This window comes from Hippopotamus amphibius, chromosome 2, assembly GCF_030028045.1.
Source record: "Hippopotamus amphibius kiboko isolate mHipAmp2 chromosome 2, mHipAmp2.hap2, whole genome shotgun sequence".
NCBI classification, from domain to species: domain Eukaryota; kingdom Metazoa; phylum Chordata; class Mammalia; order Artiodactyla; family Hippopotamidae; genus Hippopotamus; species Hippopotamus amphibius.
This window is the reverse complement of record NC_080187.1, coordinates 6,495,440-6,518,877: the sequence shown is the minus strand read 5'-3', so window position 1 is coordinate 6,518,877 and position 23,438 is coordinate 6,495,440. Positions and strand designations below refer to the sequence as shown.

The 23,438-nt window shown below is 40.1% G+C and overlaps 1 protein-coding gene across 6 annotated transcripts in view; it reads left to right on the top strand.

Moving 5' to 3' along the window:
- Window positions 1–7,105: 7,105 nt before the first annotated feature.
- Window positions 7,106–23,438, top strand: part of GPR107 (G protein-coupled receptor 107) — a 68,077-nt gene continuing 51,744 nt past the window's right edge. For all 6 annotated transcript variants that reach the window (XR_009051212.1, XM_057720452.1, XM_057720453.1 and 3 more), the window contains exon 1: window positions 7,106–7,270. Coding sequence is in view for 5 of the 6 variants with exons in the window: in XM_057720452.1 (XP_057576435.1) it covers window positions 7,130–7,270 (141 nt within the window). In the remaining variant the exon portion in view is untranslated. The remainder of the gene's footprint in view (window positions 7,271–23,438) is intronic.

The following is a 23,438-nucleotide window of genomic DNA, read 5'->3' as shown; positions in this document are numbered from 1 at the left end:
ACAGAGTGAGCTGGAAGGGTTAGAAATTGAAACAATACTGCACAGTTTAGTTTGCTGTATGGGAATCGTAAGTGCAATGCAGGTCATCTAACAAGACCCTGCCTCCGTAATCACCTCGATTTCCCTTCCTGCCAAGGTTTAATATTTTTTCCAAGTACACTGATCTAATCTTGACTGCCTTCTAGAAGACTTCTCAAAAACAGAGTGACCATGAAAAGATGCTAATCAGAAGGAAAAACAACCTGCTGCTCTAAAGGAGAAAGAAGAAGGCACAAAGAGGAAGGGACAGCAGAAAGAGAGAGAGAGAGACCACATTAAAAGGAAACCTTTTAAGATGAGTAAGCAGGAAATAGGAACCCATTAAAAGCCACAGCAGCAGAACTATACAAAACTGGGTTAATCAGACCACACTGTATCTTTAACTTCATTAAGTCTGGTGGTAGCTGAAAAAGTCCTGAAAGTGTTAGAATCTCCAAGAAATAAAAGAAAAAGCCACCACTGATTTTAAAAAATGGAAACCAACAGGATTTAGGATAAAGAGAAGCCAGCAGAGAAAAAGATAAAATAAATGCAGCACAGTATTTTTTAGGATGAACTAAATCCACTTCAGTTTCCCCTATAGTAAAAGGGAGTGACTTTAAGAAATTTTATTAACAAATCACTGCGACTGACCTACTTAGGAATCAATGTTCACAAGAGGTATTGTAAACCCTGTCTATGTAAATGCTGGAATGACCTAGGGGTTCAGTCTGGGTTTTATATACCTGTTTCGCCTTTCGGGAACATCTAGAAAACACTGATTTACAAAGTTTTGATCTTGGCAGGTGACTATATAAATTTCCACTGAATAATCTGATCACATGGACATTATCAGCACTGAAATAAGGTATCTAGACAAATAGAGACCCTTATAGTTACCATGTAGTTACATGTAAACAATTTTAATAGGGCTTTTTGGCAACTCTAGTGCTGCTTGCAAGTAATAAACATCTAATTCAGGGGCTTAAATGTAGAGATATCTCTATCTAATCTATTTTAAAGGAGCTAGGTTTTGTAATTGTTCAATTGGGAGCCCAGTGTTCACTACTTATTAGGTATCTGGCCTTTGGCAAGTTACTTAAACTCTCAGAGCTTCACTTAAAACAGGGACAAAGGCACTTCATAGGTTGTTGTGAGGCTGGAAGGAGGGAGGTGGTGGTGAGTACAGGCTTTGGTGTTAGCCAGAGTGGATAGCCCTGCACAGAAAGCTCTAGAGTTTTGGGCGAATTATTTTCCTTCCCTAAGCCTCAGTCTCCTCCTCCATAAAATGGAAATAATGCTACTTTGCTCCAAAGGTTACTGCAAAGATTAAAGGAAAGAATACAGAATACATGGAAAATGCTTAGCATATGAGGGCACAAGTATTGGTTCCCTTTTCTTTCCTCTGGTTTTCTAGAGGATTTTTACTTCCTCTATGAAGTAAAGCAATTCTTTACGCACTTCTGATGCAGCAAGACATTGCCTGAACTACAACTGATTGGTTGTCTATTGGTGAAGTACTCTTCCTAATGAAATTCTCAGGATTTTTTTCCTTTAAAATAGCTCCCATCACTTTCTAGCTTAAAATTTGTTCAGCATTCAAACTACTTTCTAAGGACCCAAGAAGCAGTCTAGTGGAAAAAGTTGGCGTGGGATAAAAGTAGGAACTCTGTGGTGAGCAGAATCTTAAAACTGCAACCAATTTTTGTACCCAATAATGGAATTCCCCTGAAGGTCTATAAATACGTGCATAAAATCAGGAAAAACCAGCTGTCTGTGGCTGAGCAAGTTACACACTGTGCCACCAAACTGAGAAGTGAATTGGAAGTTTTTCTTCAACATGCAGGATTCAAGATGTGTCAGCGCCTAGCTTTTCCAAGAAGAACACTCTCTGCAAGGAGAGGCCGTGGGCTTCCCCCATGCCCCAAGAAATGACATTTCAAGTCAAAGAATGAAAGTGACATTTGACTTCAGAATGTATTGCCAGGCCCCAATTTGACTTTCGGTTCCCTATACTGTGTTTATAGAGGGTTTTGGCCTGAAATGTCATCTCCTTTGCTAAGAAAGACAAACAGCCATCATAACTGGAGAATATTTACCCAGTAATTACATTAAATATCCCTGGAGGGACTTCCCTGGTGGTCCAGTGGTTAAGAACCTGCCTTCCAATGCAGGGGACACGGGTGTGATCCTTGGTCAGGTAACTAAGATCCCACATGCCACGGGGCAACTAAGCCCATGCACTGCAAAGAAAGATTGGTGTGCCGCAAATAAGACCCAACGTAGAAATAAATAAATAATTTTTAAAAACCCCACCCACTCATGCAAAAAAAAAAAAAAAAAAACCCTGGAAATTTCTAAACTGATGCCAAACATCACACTAGGTTCAACTACAAATTCTGCTACTAGTGGCAAACTTAAGTGGATCTTGCAAAGTTATAGGAAAGAGAAAAATAAAATCCACTTGACAAAGAGGATAAGGCTGAAAGTCAGGGTTAGGAGATAGTCTTTCCAGCCCCTGCAGGCCTTTTCAGTCAATACCTTAAAGTTTAATGCCCCTTTGAAAATGCTGCCAGGGAGAGGCAGGCCTAACTTGTTCTGCTGCTCAATGGGTCTGTTCCCAGTTATAGTATTGTGATTATGCAAATAATCTGTTCTTGAAACTCTGAAATCACGTGCCGAAATACAATTGCCAAGATAGCAGTTTTAACACAATTTGAGAAGTAACTGTCTACAACATATTTCACTTTAAATCTTTGTAATTTGTGTTCCCTTTCTTACCTCTCTCAATTTCAAACTAATGACTGGCACAGTATAGTTCTCAAATACCTGAAAAAGCTATTCCTCATAAACTTCTGGACAGATGCCATTGGTATGTGACCCTGTGAGGGTCACATAATAATTCCCAAGTGAAAAGAAGCAAGGAATAAGAACCCAGCTTTGAGCCCTTGTAAAACTGTTTTCCAGAGATAAAAAGACAAACGTCTTCTATTTTATAAACTAGCTATTATAATATTAAAGCTAAGATTCTTCCTGATCAACCCTTGCTTTTAGAAGCCTATTACATTCAAATTTAAAATCAGAGATTCTCAAAAATGGTACCTCACTTTAAAAAGTAAACAATAATACTTCGAAACATTGCAAATTGCCTTTAAAAATGAAACTGCACTTAAAAATCCCCATTTCTTTTAACAACTAGTTTCATACTGAAGTGAGAATCAGCTAACTGCATTTGGTATTTCCTCTTGATACCTAAAAGAATCAATTATTTTACATCTCTTCTCTGTTCTTTCATACTGCTGATTTTTTAAATGCTTTCTGAAAATTTCTCTTGCATTTCACTTCATAATACACTGGTTACTCAGATTCTGGGATTTTATTTTTTGAAAGCTAAAATTATAAAAATTTAAAAAATAATAATAAAATTATAAGAATTAGACAGCCATGTACGGTATAGTGCAAAAAGCGCAGATCCAGTTTCAAGGCAGCTGAGGTTCCAGTCCTGGTTCTAAAGATGCTTGCCAAAAATTACCCAACTCATTGTATGATCTTGAGAAAATCATGTAAGCTCCTTGGATGTTTTCACCTCTGTTAAATAAGGTGGAAGCATCTGTAGGTTATCTAAGGACTCTTCCAACCTCATATGAAATGAATTTTTTACAACAATTGTAGGATAGGGATTAAGTGCTGGGCTTTGTGGGTGAGGCCTGGATGAGAGTCATTTATAAATGATCAGACTACCCTTGAATAAATTAATTTATCTAACCAAGTGTCATCCTTAAAAAAGAGCGAAAATATAGGCCTTATAAGGATTTTCCAGTCTTAAATGAGATAATGTACATACAAAGTACTTAGCAGAATATTTGGCAAACAATTGCTCAATAAATAAACTATTATCTCCTTTGTGGATTTCCCAAACAATAAAGTTTCTTGCTCTCTGTTTCTTCATTTGTAAAATGGGATAGTAAGGTCAGATGAGAATTTTGTTCAAAGAAGTAAGATTACACATGCATAATAGACAGCTAAAGATCTGAGGCTGGAGAACAAGTAAACCACCAACTACTAAACACTGCCTTTCTAGCTTCCAGGCTACACCTTGGTGCCCTACTTTTGTTCTTGCAAAGGGTGTGACAGAACCTGTACTGGTTTTTTTTTTGGGGGGGGGGAGGGGTACACCAAGTTCAATCATCTGTTTTTATGCACATATCCCCATATTCCCTCCCTCCCTCGACTCCCCCCCACCCACCCCGACCCATTCCTCTAAGGCATCATCCATCCTCGAGTTGAACTCCCTTTGTTATACAGCAACTTCCCACTGGCTAGCTATTTTACAGTTGGTAGTATATATATGTCTATGCTACTCTCTCACTTCGTCTCAGCTTCCCCTTCACCCCCCGCCCCCACCTCCATACTGGTTTTTGACTCAAGGGAAGAATTGATAGATTCATGACTTTTACTACAATTGCAGCTGAAAGATCTAGGACCCTCCCTCCTCTATTCTGTACTTTCCCAATTGATTCTTTTTAACCTGAGTGCAGCACTTTAGCTCCATATAAATATATGATGTTAATTTCAGTTCTTAGTTCCAGTTAAAACCTTTAAGAATCTGATTCTGTCACAGAACACATTAGTACACTGATAGTCACTCACTACTGAGATTCCTGGTGGTGTTTATTTTCTCCTCTTTCACTTAAATGATTGCACACAAAGAGCATGCATACTGTTTGTGTGGCGAGGAAAAAAAACAAACAAAAATCCTTCCAAAAACTGAAAACTAAAAAAACCTAGCTCTTCAATAAGTGGTGCTGGGAAAATTGCACAGCAACATGTAAAAGAATGAAATTAGAACACTTCCTAACACCATACACAAAAATAAACTTAAAATGGATTAAAGACCTAAATGTAAGGCCAGACACTATAAAACTCCTAGAGGAAAACATAGGCAGAACACTCTACGACATACGTCAAAGCAAGATCCTTTTTGGCCCACCTCCTAGAATAATGGAAATAAAATCAAGAATAAACAAATGGGACCTGATGAAACAAAAGCTTTTGCACAGCAAAAGAAACCATAAACAAGACAAGAAGACAACCCTCAGAATGGGAGAAAACACTTGCCAAGGAAGCAACTGATAAAGGATTAATCTCCAAAATATACAAGCAGCTCATACAGCTTAATACCAAAAAAGCAAATAACCCAATCCACAAATGGGCAGAAGACCTAAATAGATATTTCTCCAAAGAAGACATACAGATGGCCAACAAACACATGAAAAGATGCTCAACATCACTAATCATTCGAGAAATGCAAGTCAAAGCCACCATGAGGTATCACCTCACACTTGTCCGAACGGCCATCATCCAAAAATCTAGAAACAATAAATGTTGGAGAGGGTGTGGAGAAAAGGGAACTCTCCTGCACTGTTGGTGGGAATGCAAGTTGGTACAGCCACTATGGAAAAGTTTGGAGGTTCCTTAAAAAACTAAAAATAAAACTACCATATGATCCAGTAATCCCACTCCTGGGCATATACCCAGAGAAAACCATAATCCCAGAAGAAACATGTACCATAATGTTCATTGTAGCACTATTTACAATAGCCAGGACATGGAAGCAACCTAAATGCCCATCAACAAATGAATGGATAAAGAAGATGTGGCACATGTATACAATGGAATATTACTCAACCATAAAAAGGAATGAAATTGAGCTATATGTAATGAGGTGGATAGACCCAGAGACTGTCATACAGAGTAAAGTAAGCCAGAAAGAGAAAAACAAATACTGTATGCTAACTCATATATATGGAATCTAAAAAAAAAAAATGGTACTGATGAACCCAGTGACAGGGCAAGAATAAGGATGCAGATGCAGAGAATGGACTGGAGGACAAGGGGTTGGGGGAGCGGGGGGCAAAGGGGAAGCTGGGACGAAGTCAGAGAGTAGCATAGACATATACACACTACCAAATGTAAAATAGCTAGTGGGAAGCTGCTGTATAACAAACGGAGATCGACTCGATGATGGGTGATGCCTTAGAGGGCCAGGACAGGGAGGGTGGGAGGGAGTCGCGGGAGGGAGGGGACTTGGCGATATATGTATAAATACAGCTGATTCACTTTGGTGTACCTAATAAGCTGGTACAAGAGTGTAAAGCAATTATATTCCAATAAAGTGCTTTAAAAAATTGGCAACTTAAATAACACGTTCTTCTATAACTCCTTGATAAAAAATAGTGAGTTGGAGGGAACCAACTACTGAATCCTTCCCTTAAAGATCTCTCTACAAATTACGAAGATTAGAAGCAAAGGCAGTTTCCATACAGAATTAGAAGATTCATACTCTAGTGGTCGGATGAAATAGCTTGAAGCAATATAATACAGTATTTAGCAGTTTCCACGTGATTCCCAGTTCAGCCTGGAACAAAAGACTTACTGTCTCAGAGCTCCAGTTTGTATACCGGTAAAGTGGGGATAATGCTTATACCTACCTCCTATCTCATCAGATTGTTCCAAGGATTAAATGAAAAATGCACACATAAAGGCCTAACGAAGTGCCTGATAAGGGCGCAATAAATTCCCATTACTACAACCACTTCGTCAAAAACTTAAGTATAAAGTACCTCAGAAAAAACCCAAAGGACTAATGACAAGCCAGGTATTTGTAATTTTCCACCAAGTCAACGCTGCTAGGGAAATCACTCCCATCTACTGCCAGGCACCCTGGAGGGATCCCCACCCTTGGAAAGCCGGCTCCCCGGGTGGGCCGGGTCGCGCAGGCCCCAGGTCGCTTTCAAAGCTCCGCGGGGCGGAGGCGATGCCCCGGCTGGTGCTGCCCGGCAACTGTTGTCATGGCAACCGCCACGGCTACCGCAATGGCGCCGCCACCTCTGCTGGACAAACCGAAAGTCCTCACGGGGAGGCCAAATGAACGGCCCCGAAGTGGTCAGCTGAGGCCTCTCGGCGACTTCCCAGGACACACGCTCCAGCAAAAAGGCCACAGTCTCCACGCCACGGGCCGCTAAGCCCCCCTCCACGCTCTTCCGGCGGCCGCGCCCTTTAACCCCGGAAGTGGGCGGGAGAGGAAGCAGCTGATGATGCTGGAATAAACATGGCCGCCCCGGCGCCCGTCGGCTTCTCAGGCTCCTACAGTCTTCGGCTGGCCGCCGGCCTCCGGTTGCTCCCGCTCCTGGGGCTGCTGCAGCTGCTGGCCGAGCCTGGCCTGGGCCGCGTCCACCACCTGGCACTCAAGGTAAGGCCCACCGGGGTCGGGCAGGACCGGGCCGGGGGGCGGAGGCCGCGGCCCCTCTGCTAGGCTGCGGGCAACTTTGGATCAGGGAAAGGGGGGTCTTTGAGCGACTGGATTCCCGCCCTTTTCCTCGGTCGCGGCCTTACTCCGAGAGGGATCTCTTGGGAACTGTGGGAATGGCGAGAGTCTTCGGTCGGTTTGGAAAGGGCAGGAAGATTCGAGGTGAGAGAGGGGAAGGGGCTGAACTGCGGCGTAAACCCGAAGGACTCGGGAGGACGCGCTTGCAGTGGCCGCTGGTGTCCCTAGCTTCCTTGCCGATAGCAAGCTGCTCTTCCTCCTCCCTCCTCACCTCCAACTTCTGTGCCTGACCTCGCTTGTCCGCGGTCTCCACTTGTCCATCCCCTTGTGCCTGGCGGTTGGAAGGTAGGCGGAACATTTCCCTCAGTTTCCGGATTCGGCTTGGGGCGCTCTCTGGACGGATCAAAGCCGGCATCTCCAGGAGGAATTTCAAATCTAGCTTGAAATACGTGACCGGAAATTTAAATCCAACATTTAAAATATGTTTCTAATTAGAGGGCCTGCCTTTTTATCTCTCGCTTCTGTCACTGCTGTCTAGGGAAAAGATTTATGATAGGCCTAGAATGAGCCCTTGGATTTTGTTTTATAACCCCAAACATGCTTCCAGACGATTCAGCAGGTTAATATATCTGGAAAATAGAAAAATAAATCGTTATGACTCAAAGCCTTGTACATTATTTTCGTAACATACAATTTTCTTAGAAGTGTGGGATTGTAGAAAGTTTGTCTTATTAAAACACAGTACTTTAACAAAGCCTTGTATTTTGTGAAAGTAGAGTTTAAAGAATATGGAATCTGGATTAAAAAACCTGGCCAGGCCCATACTCCATGCTCTGGGTACCAGTTGTTTGTAAATAAAAAGTATCCTGATTAAAATGGCTCTCAACCGCAGGAAGCTAGGTGAGTCTTGGCTCCTCTTGAGAGTATGCTGAAGGGTATTGAGTCTCTCCCCAGAAAATTCAGGTAGAAATGTAGGCAGAACTTTCTTGGAATTTCTGGGGCTTTATAATTCTGCTGAAGCATATGCATTGGCCCTAGTCCCCAGGATTATGACTCTAAGTGATGAACTTCTAAAATTCTTTCACTTTATAGTTTAGGATCTTGAGTCTTAGATGAAGTCATGTATCTAAGTTTATGTAGTTTATAAATTAGAGACAAAGCTAATAGGACACACTGGACCATGTCTCTTGGCTTTGGGCATTTCTAGAATTTATAAGTGTCAGATGACTGGCATCATCAGGTAAATACCGACAATATTGGTATAGAAGAAAAAGTATACTCTCCTAAATGATAGAAGCAGCCTGAGTTGGTGTAATTATGGTGATTGATTTCTCCATATTGTACTAAATTATGTAATGTTTTTCATCTTTGTAACTGTTTCTCAAGTACTGTGGTGCCCATTCCATAGTCAATACTGTAATTGTTTCTTTTAAAGTGAACAGTCTGAAGTTTTGCCCAAGGAAATGGAAATCACCTGAAGAGAGCCTGTCAGAGCAGCAACATTAGACTGTCTTGTTTTGCTTGAGGCTGAGGGAAATAGGAGAATTTCAGCCATACACCAAAATAGAATAGTATAGTGAACTCCCATGCAGCTGTCACCCAGCCTCAGAAACCATTAACCAGTGGCTAATTCAGCCCCCTCCCCACACAGGTCATGTCTCACTTGCATTCTTCATCTGTCTTTTTAATTAGAAACAAGTCCTTTCATTCTTTATTCACTTTTCTCATCTCATGCTGCATTTTCCATCATACTTCTGGTTTCCTAAGTCTTCTCAAATTTCTTCTCTTTTGTTCTCGCTTTAGATTTCTTAACTTTTTGAGACAACTTTGTTGAGGCATAGTTTATATACATTAAAATTCACCCATTTTAAGTGTACAATTCAGTGATTGTTAGTAAATTTACTGAGTTGTGCAGCTGTCACCACAATCCAGCCATAGAACATTTCCATCACTCCTGTAAGATCCCTCGTGTTGGTTTACAGTTAATTCCTCCACCTCCAGCCCCAGACCACCACTAATCTTCTTTCTGTCTCTATAAATTTGTCCTTTCTGGATATTTCATATAAATGGAATCACACAATATATGGTCTTTTGTTTCTGGCTTCTTTTACTTATGATGTTGAGGTTCATCTGTGTTGTACTGTGTATTACAAATTCATTCTTTTTGATGCCTGATTACTATTCCATTGTGTGAATATACCACCTTCTGCTCAGCCATTCATGTGATGGACATTTGGGTTTCCATTTTTGGCTATTGTGAATAATATTGCTACAAACATTCACATGCAAGTCTTTGTGGGGCCTTATGTTTTCATTTTGGGGGATGATAACTAGGAATGGAGTAGAATTGCTGGGTCATATGGTAGACCTATATGTAACTTTTTAAGAAACTGCCAAAGTACTTTTCAAAGAGACTATGCTATTTTACAGTCCCACCAGCAATTTTTTTCTTATAAATTTATTTATTTATTTATTTATTTATTTATTTATTTTATTGGTTAACTTGGGTCTTTGTTGCTGCACACAGGCTTTCTCTAGTTGTGGCGAGTTGGGGCTACTCTTCATTGTGGTAGCCTCTCTTGTTGCAGAGCACAGGCTCTAGGTGTGTAGGCTTCAGTAGTTGCAGCACATGGGCTCAGTAGTTGTGGCTCACGGGCTCTAGAGCGCAGGCTTAATAGTTGTGGTGTACAGGCTTAGTTGCCCTGAGGCATGTGGTATCTTCCTGGCGCAGGGATCGAACCGATGTCCCCTGCATTGGCAGGTGGATTCTTAACCACTGCACCACCTAGGAAGTCCCCCACCAGCAATTTGTGAGGGTTCTCCTTTCTACATATTGTGCCAACATTTGTCTTTCTCACCTCATTTTAGAGTGAATCAAAGTCGTCATATTGTTTGACCCATAAATATTTCAGTATATACCTATGAGAAATAGGGACTCTTAAAAACATAACTACAATGCCATTATAACAAAAAGAGTTAATCTTTAATATCATGAAATACCAAATCAGGTTCAGATTTCCATTGATCATAAATGGATTTAAACTTTTTAAAAATCAGAATCTAAATATTGTCCTCACAGTATGATTGGTTAATATGCCTCCTAAGTCTCTCTTGATCTAGGGGATCTCATTCCTCCCAGGGTCCCCGCACTGGATTTTGCTGATTATTTCTTTGTGGTGTAGTTTATTATGTTCATCTAGCCTTCATCCTGTGTGGCCTAGATATGCTGGATTGTGCGTGTGTGTTTAAGAAAAGCTAGAAATTCAGGCTTTTGTGTGAAATTAGCTAGCAACTAAAATTTTAAAACGAAAACAAAACACTATGTTGGCCAAATATAACACATTTGTGGGCCAGTATAGTCAGTGGACTGCCAGGTGGGGAACTGTTTAAAATATAGAAGTGGCTAGGTAAATGTCAGCTATTTATTTTCTAAATCCAGTTTGTGAGAAAACTAAAAGTATCATTACTTCACTTGCTTTATATTTGACAGTTGTTGAGGAACATAAAACATTTATGTTGTAGTATTTAGTGAAAAGAGCAGAATTGTGTTCTAATATTTAGTGAAAAGTTTGATAGCTTTTTAAATAAGGGGGAAAAGGAGAAAATACAGCAAAATTGTAGTTGTCTTTAGGGATTATGGGAATTTTTTTTCTTTATTTCATCTCCAGATCTGACCTTTCTTCTGAGCTCTGGACAAATATATTTAATTTCCTGACCCCCATTTCCACTCAGATAGATGGCTCATAAGCACCTCTGTATGTTGGAAGCCAGCCTGTTCACCCACTCCTTTCGCTCCCAACCTGTATGTACTCTTTCTCTAGGTTTTCTTTTCTTAGTATCTGGGACCATCAGCTGCTCATTTTCTTAAGTCAGAAATCTTTTATTCTTACCTTCTCATCACAGAATTCCATAGACGTGTGTTCTAAATAAATAGCTCTCCAATCCGTTCACTGCTCTCTGTCATCACCACTGTGACTGTTGGGTCGAGGCCATCCTTATATCTCTTGGACCAGGGCGGTCTCCTCGTACCTGGTGTCCCAGCATTACTCGAGTTTATATTTTGTTTTGTAGCTGGAATCATCTTCCTAAAAGCCAAAGCCAGTCACTTCACTCCCCTTTTAAGCCCATCAGTGGCACCCTCTTCCCCTTAGAGGGGAACTCACAGTCCTTAGAATGTCAGTCCTTCTGTGAGCCTGCCTCCTCTCTAGTCTCATTGCCCTTCCTTTCTGTAGTTTCTTAATTCATACGTGTGCAGCTTGGTGAATTTTTTTCATGACTGAATGTACCACCGTAACCAGCACCCAGGTCAAGGAGCTGGACATTACTAGCACCCCAGAAGCTCCCGTGGTTTTCTCTTCCAGTTACTAAAAGTCTTGAAATAACCAATACACATCTAAACGAGGAGGGGAGGTCTTGTCCTGCTCAGTTTTGTACCGTAAGGCCATACGATACTGTAGTGGGGATCAGGCAGATCTGTGGGCCAGATGAGAAGCACAGATGAGAGACTTATGCCATCCTGAGAACTTGATGTGCAGTAGAAGGGGGCATTGTAGGGCAGTGGAAGTTAGGACAGATTGTTCTGAAGTGGTCTTAGGACAACTAGCTGGCTTTCCATAAAGGGGGGTGGGGTGGGAATAGATGCCTACCCTACAAAAAATATATATTCTAGGTGAATTAAAGGCCAAAATGTGAAAACGGAACTCTAAGACTTTCAGAATAATACATTGTGAATATTTTATGACTTTGGAATAGAGAAGGATTTTTTTTTGAAGATATTTAAAAATACTCTCAAAAGTAAAGATTGATCATTTTTTAAAATTTTATTGAAGTATAGTTGATTTACAGTGTTGTGTTAATATCTGCTGCACAGCAGAGTGACTCCCTTATATATATTCCTTTCCATTATGGTTTATCACAGGATATTGAATCGAGTTCCTTGGGTTACACAGTAGGACCTTGTTGTTTATCCAGCCTGTATGTAATAGTTTGCATTCGCTAATTCCAAACTCCCAGTACTTGCCGTCCCCACCCCCCTGATAGGTTTTTTGAAGGAGAAAACTATCAGGAATAAGAATCGATAGGTTTTCTCCTTCAAAATGTAAAAAGACTCATATGACAAAAGATACAACAGTTAAAAAAAAAAAAAAGACCAGGAAAAGATACTTGCAGCGTTGAAATCGAAGATTAGTAGCCAGAATATACGAAGAACTTAAAACAAACAAACAAAATCCAAAAGGAAAATGGGCATATATTAAAAAAAGCCCTTCACAAAAGAAAAACCCAAATGGCTGATAAACCCAGATGAGGTACTCAAACTCATGAAGTACCAGGAGGAAATGCAAATTGAGTCAACGTCAGCATTGACTTTCCCCCAAACTGGGAAAAAACAAAATGTCTGATGACATCAAGGTTCTGTAAGAATGTAAGGAGACTTTCATATACTTTGGGGATCCATTTGGTGATTTCTAGTAAAATTGAAAACGAGCACACCCTGTGTCCTAGGATTTCCCATCTAAATATATATGCCCTCAGTCCCCACACAGATGATGCGTAAAATATGTACACAGAATGTTCATGACAACACTGTCATAGCAGAAGATTGGGAATTACCTGAATGCACAGGTAATCCTCTGGGGGAAATGGATGTATTGTGATGTACACAAGATGGAACACAAGCAGGTAAAGTGAGGGAGTAGAGCATATTCAGTGTATCAATACAGATGGGTCCTCAAAGAATACAATGTTGTTTGAAAATGCAAGTTGCCAGAAGTACGTACATTGTGACACAGTTTATCCAAATTTTAAAAACAGTGATGCTATATGATGTTTATGGTTATGAATATGCCTAGTAAAAAACAGAAGAGCATTTAACCAACCAATTAATGAGCTTGGGAAGGGATGGCGGAGGGGAATAGGCAGAGGTACAAAGACCCTTCATTTTGTCACTGAAATTTTATTCTTTTCCTCCTTCCCACCCCCGCTTCCTGTGGCCCTGAAGCAACTATAGTATAGACATTTGGTAATTGTGGGGAGTGGGTAGATGGGTATTTGTTGTTATTGCTTTCACTTTTCTATAGCTTGGGGGGATCGTGAGCCTCCCGAGGGCAAGGGCTCGCTTGTCTTGCTGACCATTGATTGCATGGGGCCTGACAGAGATGGGGGTTCAGGAAGAGTATGTTGAATGAGGAAATGAATGTGTGTCTATGTTCCAGATTTTCTAAAATGAGCACTTACTACTGGAAAAAGTATGGTTGCCAGTGTTTATAAAAATAGAAGTTCTCTGCACCTGGGTGGTGGGCTTGTGAGTGCTCAGTTTGTGGCTGATCTTGTTACAGATGCCACCAAACAGCAAGATTATAAATTATGTTTTGGTTGGTTAGTACCACTGAAAAGCTATGACTGAAAAATGTGTTTTAAACTTCCTTAAATGTAAAAGGAAAACACCAAACTATTATTATTAGTTTATATCTGAGTGTTAAGGTTGCAGCTCCTTTTCTGTACTTTTTCAATTGGATTTTCTATTAGCATGTGCTAGTTTTATAATTGAAAATAAATGATATTAAAATAAAACAGATTAGAGGAAAATCTCCAAATTATGAATAGTTTTCACAAGGTGATGAAATAGTAATGACTTGGCGGGGGGTGGGGAGTGGTTCTTTTTTCTCTAATGTAGTTGTCTTTTTTTTTTTTTTTTCCACATCATGTGGTCCTATGGGATCTTATTTCCCTGACCAGGGATCGAACCCGTACCCCCTGCAGTGGAATTATGGCGTCCTGTCCACTGGACTGCCAGGAAATTCCCTATTTATAATTTTTGAAAGTTAAATTTGATTATAAAAACTATTCAGTCTTAGAAGTCAAATAAAAATGATTTTTTTATGAATACAGTACTTCATTTTCAGAAGCATAGTTTGTTGAAAACCAAAAATTTTTTTGCTTGGATAAAGTACAGGTTAGAACAACAGAAGTTATAATTATCTTTCGTAAAGCATTTGGAGGCATGAAATAGTATTTAGTATATGACAGGTAACTTTGCTTTTTGGTGACCTAAGAACTTTTCTGTTATAAGAGTCTTAGTCCTTGCTGTTCCCCATCCCCTCAGTTGGATTCCTCTGAGTTAATCCCTGGTACCATTTGCTATGTCCCTTCCACATTTATGTCTTCATATACACTTTCCCCACACGTGTTTCTTTCTTTTCTTTTTTTGGCGTAATCACACTTTATAACATCTAAGTCAGGTCAGGTCGTGTGCAGAGCTCTTTGATGACTTCTGAGCCAAAGTCCAGCCATCCTGTCCTCTTGTGGTCCTTGGTCCACAGAGCACAGGTGCACTTGAGGGTGGCACTCCTGGGTGCTGAGGCCTGAGGGCCCTTTGCCCGACACCTGCGTGCTGATACCCAGCTCCTGTTGGTCAAAGATGCCTTCCCAGTGAAGCTTTCTCTACCAGCCTAGCTTAGGTGGCAGCACTGCACGCCCTCCTCCTCTCCCTTCCCTGCTGTGTCTCTCTGTAGCACTCATCACTGTTGAGCAGACCATGTCTTATACTATTTGTTCTTATCTGTCTGTCTCTACTAGAATGTAAGCTCAGTGAGAGAGGACTTTTTGTTCATTTTTTTAGTGTTTTGTTCTCAAAACCTAGAGCAGTGCCCGTAGGTACTCAATAAATACTTGTTGAATGAATGAACTTTTTCATTTATTAGCTTGTAGACATTTTAAAAAGGTTAGTATATATGGGCCTACGTCCTTCTATTTAACCACTACATTAATACTTCATTTTAAGGGGGTCTAATCATTTATAAAAAATCATTTTTTTGTTGATGGAGATTTATAGTGTGTTTTTATTGCCTGATTTTAGCTATTATGAACAAAGCTGCTGTTATATTCTTGTACATGTATCTTTGTGTATCAGCTCTAGTATTTCTGCAGGGTAGATTCCTAGGAAAGGTACCAAATAGCCCTCTATAAAGGTTTCATCAGTTTCCACTCCACCAGTGAGCATGTTCAGAGTGTTCATTTACCCACATACTCCTCAGCACAGCACATTGTCTTAGCTTCTGCCAGCCCTATTGGCAGATGGTGACATCTTGTTTTAAGTTAACTATTGGTGAGGTTCAGGATCTCAGCATGTTTATTAGCCCCCTGTTGTCTTTTAATTTCAGATTTTCTCTATAAACCAGAAATTTTAGGAAAACGTATTTCAGTAAAAAGTTACTTCTCAGTATATATATATATATGTGTGTGTGTGTATATATATATGTGTACATATGTATATATGTTCTTAAATGCTGATAAAGCATTTGTGGTGGGAAAGATAAAGTTGCATGCAAATAGAAAACATGAAAAAGAGAAAAAAAAGTCGCATGCATAATTAAGACCCCAAACTTCACATTTTAAATAAACTTTTTGGGTAAATTTTTGGCTTAGAATTTCAATAATCTTAAAGTTTTAATGTTACAAAGTATTTTATTGCAAATAAGGACAAACCTTTCAGGGGACTTGCCTGGTGGTCCAGTGGGTAAGACTCCATGTTCTCAGTTCAGGGGACCTGGGTTGGATCCCTGGTGGGGGAACTATACAGATCCCTCATGCATGCCGCAACTAAGAGTTCACATGCTGCAGCTAAGAAGTCTGCATGCAGCAACTAGAAGAGAACCCACATGCCACAGCTAAGACCTGTCACAGCCTAAATAAATAAAATTATTTATAATAAATAAATAAAAATAAATACAATACCTTACTAAAAGAAAACCCAAAAGAAGAACCTTTCAGAATAACCTGAAATGACACAGAGTATTCTTTTTTTTAAATAAATTTATTTATTTATTTATATTTATTTATTTTATTGGCTGTGTTGGGTCTTCGTTGCTGCACACGGGCTTTCTGTAGTTGTGGCGAGCAGGGGCTACTCTTCATTGTGGTGTGCAGGCTTCTCATTGCCGTGGCTTCTCTTGTTGTAGAGCACAGGCTCTAGGCACGTGGGCTTCAGTAGTTGTGGCACATGGGCTCAATAGTTGTGGCTCACGGGCTCTAGAGCCCAGTCTCAGTAGTTGTGGCGCACGGGCTTAGTTGCTCCATGGCATGTGGGATCTTCCTGGGGCAGGGATCGAACCCATGTCCCCTGCATTGGGGGATTCTTACCCAGTGCGCCACCTAGGAAGGCGGATTCTTACCCACTGCGCCACCTAGGAAGTCCCAGAATATTCTTTTTTTATATATAAATTTATTTATTTATTTATTATTTATTTATTTATTTATTTGGCTGTGTTGGGTGTTTTTTGCTGTGCACAGGCTTTCTTTTTAGTTGCAATGAGTGGGGGCTACTCTTCGTTGTGGTGCACGGGCTTCTCATTGCAGTGGCTTCTCTTGTTGTGGAGCACGGGCTCTAGGGTGCTCCAGCTTCAGTAGTTGTGGCACATGGGCTTGGTTTCTCCAAGGCATGTGGGATCTTCCCTGACCAGGGATTGAACCCATGTCCTCTGCATTGGCAGGCAGATTCTTAACCACTGCGCCACCAGGGAAGTCCCCTACACTTAAATGTTAATAGATGAAATGATAGAGTATCTGGGATTTGCTTCTAAAATAATTAAGATTGGGGGTGGAGAAGAATATAGGAGGACAAAATTGACCACAAGTTGATGGTTTGAAATTTTCTATAATAAAAGAAAATAATAAAAACAAAAAATATACCATTTATTTAGTTGTAAAAAGCATGAGATGCATAAGACCACATGTTTAGGTTTTAAACAAACCTGAGTTAGAGTACTGGCTTTGCCACCTACTAACATGATTTTAAGCAAGTTTTACCACTCTGAGCCTCATCTATAAAATGAACATAACAACACCTGCTTTACAGTGTTGTAATAAGAGTGAATGGTGATAGAGTTCTTTCTAGCACAGTACTGGGTACAAGGTCAAATGTTTGAGATCTCTGTGATCCTTGGAGAAACAGACAAACCTTACTGCTGATAATGGAAATGATAGGGTGGGTGTTGAAAATGTAATTAAATCTTCATTGCTTGTGTCAGATATTGTCATCCTCCCTCTGCTTTGGCAACTCCTTGCCTTGCCTCCCTTTACTTTGTCACTCTGCCATCGAGACACTGACAGTGCTGCCTCTTATCTAGGAGAGTATCTGGAGGGAAAGATGTGAGTGCTGAGGCTTCTGTCTGCTCCACTCACACCCTATCCCCAGATGTGAACTGTAGCATCCTGGCTGTAGCACTCACGTCTGTCCCAGGGCCCCCAAATATCTGCCTTCCCTGTGGTGGAAGGAGAGGTTTCCTTGTTCGTGGAGAGCTAGGCCTGGCTGTTGAAGATTTTTTTTTTTTTTTTTTGAGACCAGCGTTTATCACTTCTTGGGTGTCAGCCCTTAGCGGTGTTTTGTAAATATTGGTTTATTTCCATTGAGTTAAATCAGAGTTGAATGAGTGATTAGAATGTTTGACCTTCCTTGTCCCTTTTAATCTCAAAATTTGTCTTTCTAGGATTTGTCTAGTGAGATACAGTTTACACAGTCACTTCCATACATATCTTGTTTGATATGGTGACATGATAGCTTAAAATGGAGTGTTGAAGCTTGGGTTAGGTGAGTGTCCTGCAGTTATTACTGGCAAGTGGTAATACTTAAAAAAATAACTGTTGTTTTTTTGTAATTATGCATTAATACATGGCCTTTGTTAGAAATTTAGAAAATACAGAAAAGTATAAAGAAAAAATTGCTTCCCACCATCCCACTGGTGCTACTAACTTTTTCATGGTTTGATGAGTTTCTTTTATTTTTTTATTTATTTTTATTTTTTGGCACACGGGCTTAGTTGCTCCGCGGCATGTGGGATCTTCCTGGAGCTGGGATCGAACCTGTGATCTCTGCATTGGCAGGCGGATTCTCAACCACTGCGCCACCTAGGAAGCCTGAGTTTCTTTTAAATCCTTTATAAATAATTGTAAAACTATGTACCTTTTAATTTTTTAAACTTAGCTCTTACTGTATAGTTTGATTCTTCTCTTTGCATTTAATTTTTTTTCTAGCTTTATTGAGTTATAATTGACAAATAAAAATTGTACGTATTTAAGATATATAATGTGATTTTATTTTTTACAGTGAGTTTTTTAAAATTAATTTATTTAGGCTGCGCTGGGTCTTAGTTTCAGCATGTGGACGTCTTAGTTATGGCGTGTGGTCTCTAGGACCTAGAGACCACGTGCATGCGGGATCTAGTTCCCTAACCAGGCATCAAACCTGGGCCCCCTGCATTGGGAGCTCGGGGTCTTACCCACTGGACCATCAGGGAAGTCCCAGAGTGATATTTTGATATACATTGTGAAATGACTACCACAGTGAAGCCAGTTAACATATATATTACCTCACCCGTTGTGTGTGTGTGTGTGCGTGCATGCGTGCGTGTGAACAATTAAGATTTACTCTCGGACTTCCTAGGTGGCGCAGTGGTAAAGAATCTGCCTGCCAATGCAGGGGACACGGGTTCGAGCCCTGTCCTGGGAAGATTCTGCGTGCCGTGGAGCAACTAAGCCCATGCGCCACAACTATTGAGCCTGTGCTCTAGAGCCTGTGAGCCACAACTATTGAGCTCATGTGCCGCAACTACTGAAGCCCACGTGCTTAGGCCCCGTGCTCCACAACAAGAGAAGCCATTACAATGAGGAGCCTGCGCACCACAATGAAGAGTAGCCCCCGCTCACAGCAACTAGAGAAAGCCCGTGTGCAGCAACGAAGACCCAACACAGCCAATAAATAAATAAAATAAACAAATAAATAAATTAAAAAAAATTAAGATTTACTCTCTTAGCAGATTTCAAGTATACTGTATTGTTAACTGTAGTCACCACGCTGTACATTAGACCTCCAGAACTTACTCATCCTGCGTATCTGAAACTTTGTGGGCTTTCACCAACATCTCTCCATTTCCCTCTATCCCCAGCATTGGTAACCATCATTCCGTTCTTTGCTTCTTAGAATTCAGCTTTTTTAGATTCCACATGTAAGTGAGACTGTGCAGTATTTGTCTTTCTGTGTCTGGCTTATTTCACTTGGCATAATATCTTCCAGGTTTATCTGTGTTGTTGCAAATGATAAGATTTCCTTCTTTTTAAAGTCTGAAAAATAAACCACACACAAAAACACATTTTCCTTATCCATTTGTCTGCCAGCAGTTGCTTAGATTGTTTCCGTATCTTGGCTGTTGTGAATAATGCTACACCTGTCTCTTCAAGATAATGACTTTATTTCCTTTGGATATATACCCAGAAGTGGGATTGCTGGATTATATAGAGTTCTAATTTTTTTTTTTTTTTTTTGTATGCGCCCTTGGCTTGTGGGATCTTAGTTCCCTGACCAGGAATTGAACCCAGGCCACAGCACTGAAAGCACCAAGTCCTAACCACTGGACACCAGGGAATTCCCTAGAGTCCTGATTTTAATTTTTTGAGGCACCTCCATACTGTTTTCCATAACAGATGTTCTAATTTACATCCCACCAACAGTGTACAAGAGTTCCCTTGTTTCCACATCTTCATCAACACTTGTGTCTTTTGACTTTTTGATAGTAACCATTCTAACGTGTGAGGTGATATCTCATTGTGGCTTTAATATCCATTTCCCTGATGGTTAGTGATGTTGAGCACCTTTGTATGTCTTTTGAGAAATGTCTATTCAGATCCTTTGTCCGTTTTTAAATCAGGATATTTGTTTTCTTGCTGTTGAGTTGTTTGAGTTCCTTGTATATTTTGGATATTAATCCCTGATCAGATATACGGTTTGCATATATTTTTCCTCATTCTGTAGGTTGTCTCCTCACTCTGTTGATTGTTTCCTTTGCTGTGCAGCTTTTTCATGTGATGCAGTCCCACTTGGATATTTTTCTTTTGTTGACTCTGCGTTTGGTTTCTATCCAAAAAGTAATTACCCAGACCAGTGTTAAGAAACTTTTTTCCTATGTTTGCTTGTAGTCGTTTTACAGTTTCAGATCTTACGTTTAAGTCATTAATCCATTTTGAGCTGATTTTTGTATGTGGTGTGAAAAAAGGGTCCAGTGTCATTCTTCTGCATGTGGATATCAGTTTTCCCAACACTTTATTAAAGAGACTATCCTTTCCTCACTGTGTGTTCTTGGCACCTTTGTCAAAGATCATTTGAACATAAATGAGTGGATTTATTTCTTAAGTCTGTTTGCTGTTCCATTGGTCTATATGTGTTTATGCTAGTACCATACTATTTTGATTACTATTGCTTTGTGATGTTTTGAAATCAGTCAGTGTGATGCCTCCAGCTTTGTTCTTCGCCTCACTCAAGATTGCTTTAGCTATTTCAGGTCTTTTGTGGTTCCATGTGAATTTAATATTGATCTGTTTCTGTGGAAAATGTCATTGGAATTTGATAGGGATTACATTGAATAGGATGGATAGAATGGACATTTTAACAGTGTTAGTTCTTCTAGTCCATGAATATAGCTTATCTCTCCATTTATTTCTGTCTTCTTTAATTTCTTTCATCTGTGTTTTTGTAGTTTTCAGTATATAGTTCTTTCATGTCCTTGGTAAAATTTATTCCTAAGTATTTTTTTTATGCTATTGAAAATGGAATTGTTTTCTTTATTTCTCTTTGAGATAGTTCATTGTTATTTTAGAAGAAATGCCACTGATTTTTGTATGTTGATTTTGTCCTGCAACTTTAGTGAATTTGTTTATTACTTTTAATAGTTTCTTGGTAGAGTCTTTAGTGTTTTCTGTATATAAGATAATGTCAGCTACGAATAGAGACAATTTTACTTCTTCTTTTCTGATTTGGATACCTGTTATTTTTCCTGCCTGATTGCTCTGGCTAGAACTTCTAGTACTGTGTTGCTTAGGAGTGGTGAGGGTAGGCATCCTTGTCTTGTTCCTGATCTTAGAGGGAACGTTTAGATGTTCTCACTGTTGCGCATGATGTTAGCTGTGGGCTTGTTATTGTACAGCCTGTATCGTGCTGAGGTACATTCCTTCCGTACCTAACCTTCCGTTGAGAATCTTTATCTTGAAAGGATGTTGTATTTGTCAAATGCTTTTTCTGCATTTACTGAGTAGTCTTAGGATTTTTTTCCTTCACTTTGTTAATGTGGTGTATCACATTTATTGATTTACATATGTTGAACCATCCTTGCATCCCAGGGATAAATTTCACTTGATCATGGTGTATGATCCTTTTAATGTGCTGTTGAATTTGGTTTGCTAGTATTTTGCTGAGGATTTATCTTTGTTCATCGGGCATATTGGCTTGTAATTTTCTTTTCTGTGGTGTCCTTATAAGCTTGATATCAGGATGATTCTGGCCTTGTAGAATAAGTTTGAAAGTGTTCCCTCCTCTTTGGTTTTTGGAAGAGTTTGAAAAGCATTGGTTTTAATTTTTCCTTAATTGTTTGAATACTGATTCAGTCTCCTTATTCAGATTTTCTATTTCTTCATGATTGAGTCTTGTTAAGTTATATGTTTCTAGGAATTTGTCCATTTCTTCTAGGTAGTCCAACCTGCTTTCCAACATTAGGGGATAGTGGTGTGAAAATGGCTTTCACGTCCGATCTGTGTTGAAATCCCAGCTTTACCACTTATAGTCTCCATGGTCTTGGGTAGTCATTTCATCTCTGAACTTGTGTCTTCATTCCTATCATGGGGACACTGCTCTTAACCATGCTGGGCTGAATGAGGATTAGACATCATAAGGAAGCCCTTGGCACATAACCCAGTTTTTGGTAAGTGTTAAAACAGGGAGTTGTGATGCTGTTGTGATTGTTTAAAATATACTCTCCAAAAACATTTTTTCTTGGCATGGTATTACCAAGTGAAATGCTATATAAAAGTGAAACTCGAAATAATAAAGGAATATAGTGTTTGAGTGGAAAAAATAACTATTATAAGGTTGCAATTGAAATATTTTCCCCAAAAAACCTAGAAAATAGACATTGTGATGGACTGAGTATAAAAATTAACAGACTTGCATTTTTGCTGCACAGCATCTAAATGCAGGATACATTAGAACAAGCATACTTTTAAAGTTTAAACTTATTGAAGTATAATGTACATGCTAAAACAATACTTATTGTAAACATATAATTCAGTGAATTTCTACTGTGTGAGAACACTTGTGCAACCAGCAACAGTGTTACCAAGCACTTCCAGAAGCTCCTTAAGGCCCCATCCCCCAAGTGACTGGAAAGTCTCTCCCTCCCAAGAATAACCAGCCGCCATCTGGCCTCTGTCACCATAGAGTATTTCCCCCTGCACTTGAATTTGTTATACCTGTGGTGAATCTGGCTTGTCTTGCTCAGTACTGTGTCTGTGAGGTCCATCCACGTTGTGTGGGGCAGGAATTTTTTCATTTCCCTTCATTGTCCCTCTGTAGCCCTTCTCATCTGGGGATTTTGCCAGAGTATTAAGCTCTAAGGTTCTAAGGGATCCATCGTATGTAGCTGAATTAATTTTTCTCCTGTGCATCTAGGATGGTAGTAGCCTTGTAACACCTTTGGGAGGATTGAGAAAATATCCACTGAGATCATGGTCTGTGGGGATTTGTCTTTCTTAGAATCCCAAGAAGGACTGGGAGCTTTAGCTTTTCCGGTTTTTGTGGTCTAGCAGTTCTCCGTTGTCTTGTAGCAGATGACTTCTGTTATCTTATCTGGCTTTTTTCCTCCCTGGGTATGCTGGTTTGCTGCAAGCTCCTCCATCCCACCTGGAATAGAAGTCTAGCAAACGCATAGCTGGGCTCCTAGAAAGACGAGGGAGCGTCCCGGGGCCAGGTGAAGGGAAGAGAGAGAGAGAAGGAGCTGAAACCACCCAGGGGTAAAATAACACAAACCAGGGCTGCCCCAAGGCATAGACATTTGGACTCCGAGCCTTGGATTTTGAGCCGCTGGTGAGAGGGGGCAGGAGCCATAGCCCTAGACCCAGGCAGGGAGGAGTGCTGGAACTGTGTCCCCTTCCTCAGCCCATAAAAGCAGACTCTCAAAAACTCTGCTCCTTGAATAGAAGAGTCGGCTAGGAGATAAAACCTTGCTAATGGCAGTAAAACGTGTCTTGGCTATGTAGAGGAAGCAGTTGATTTTTC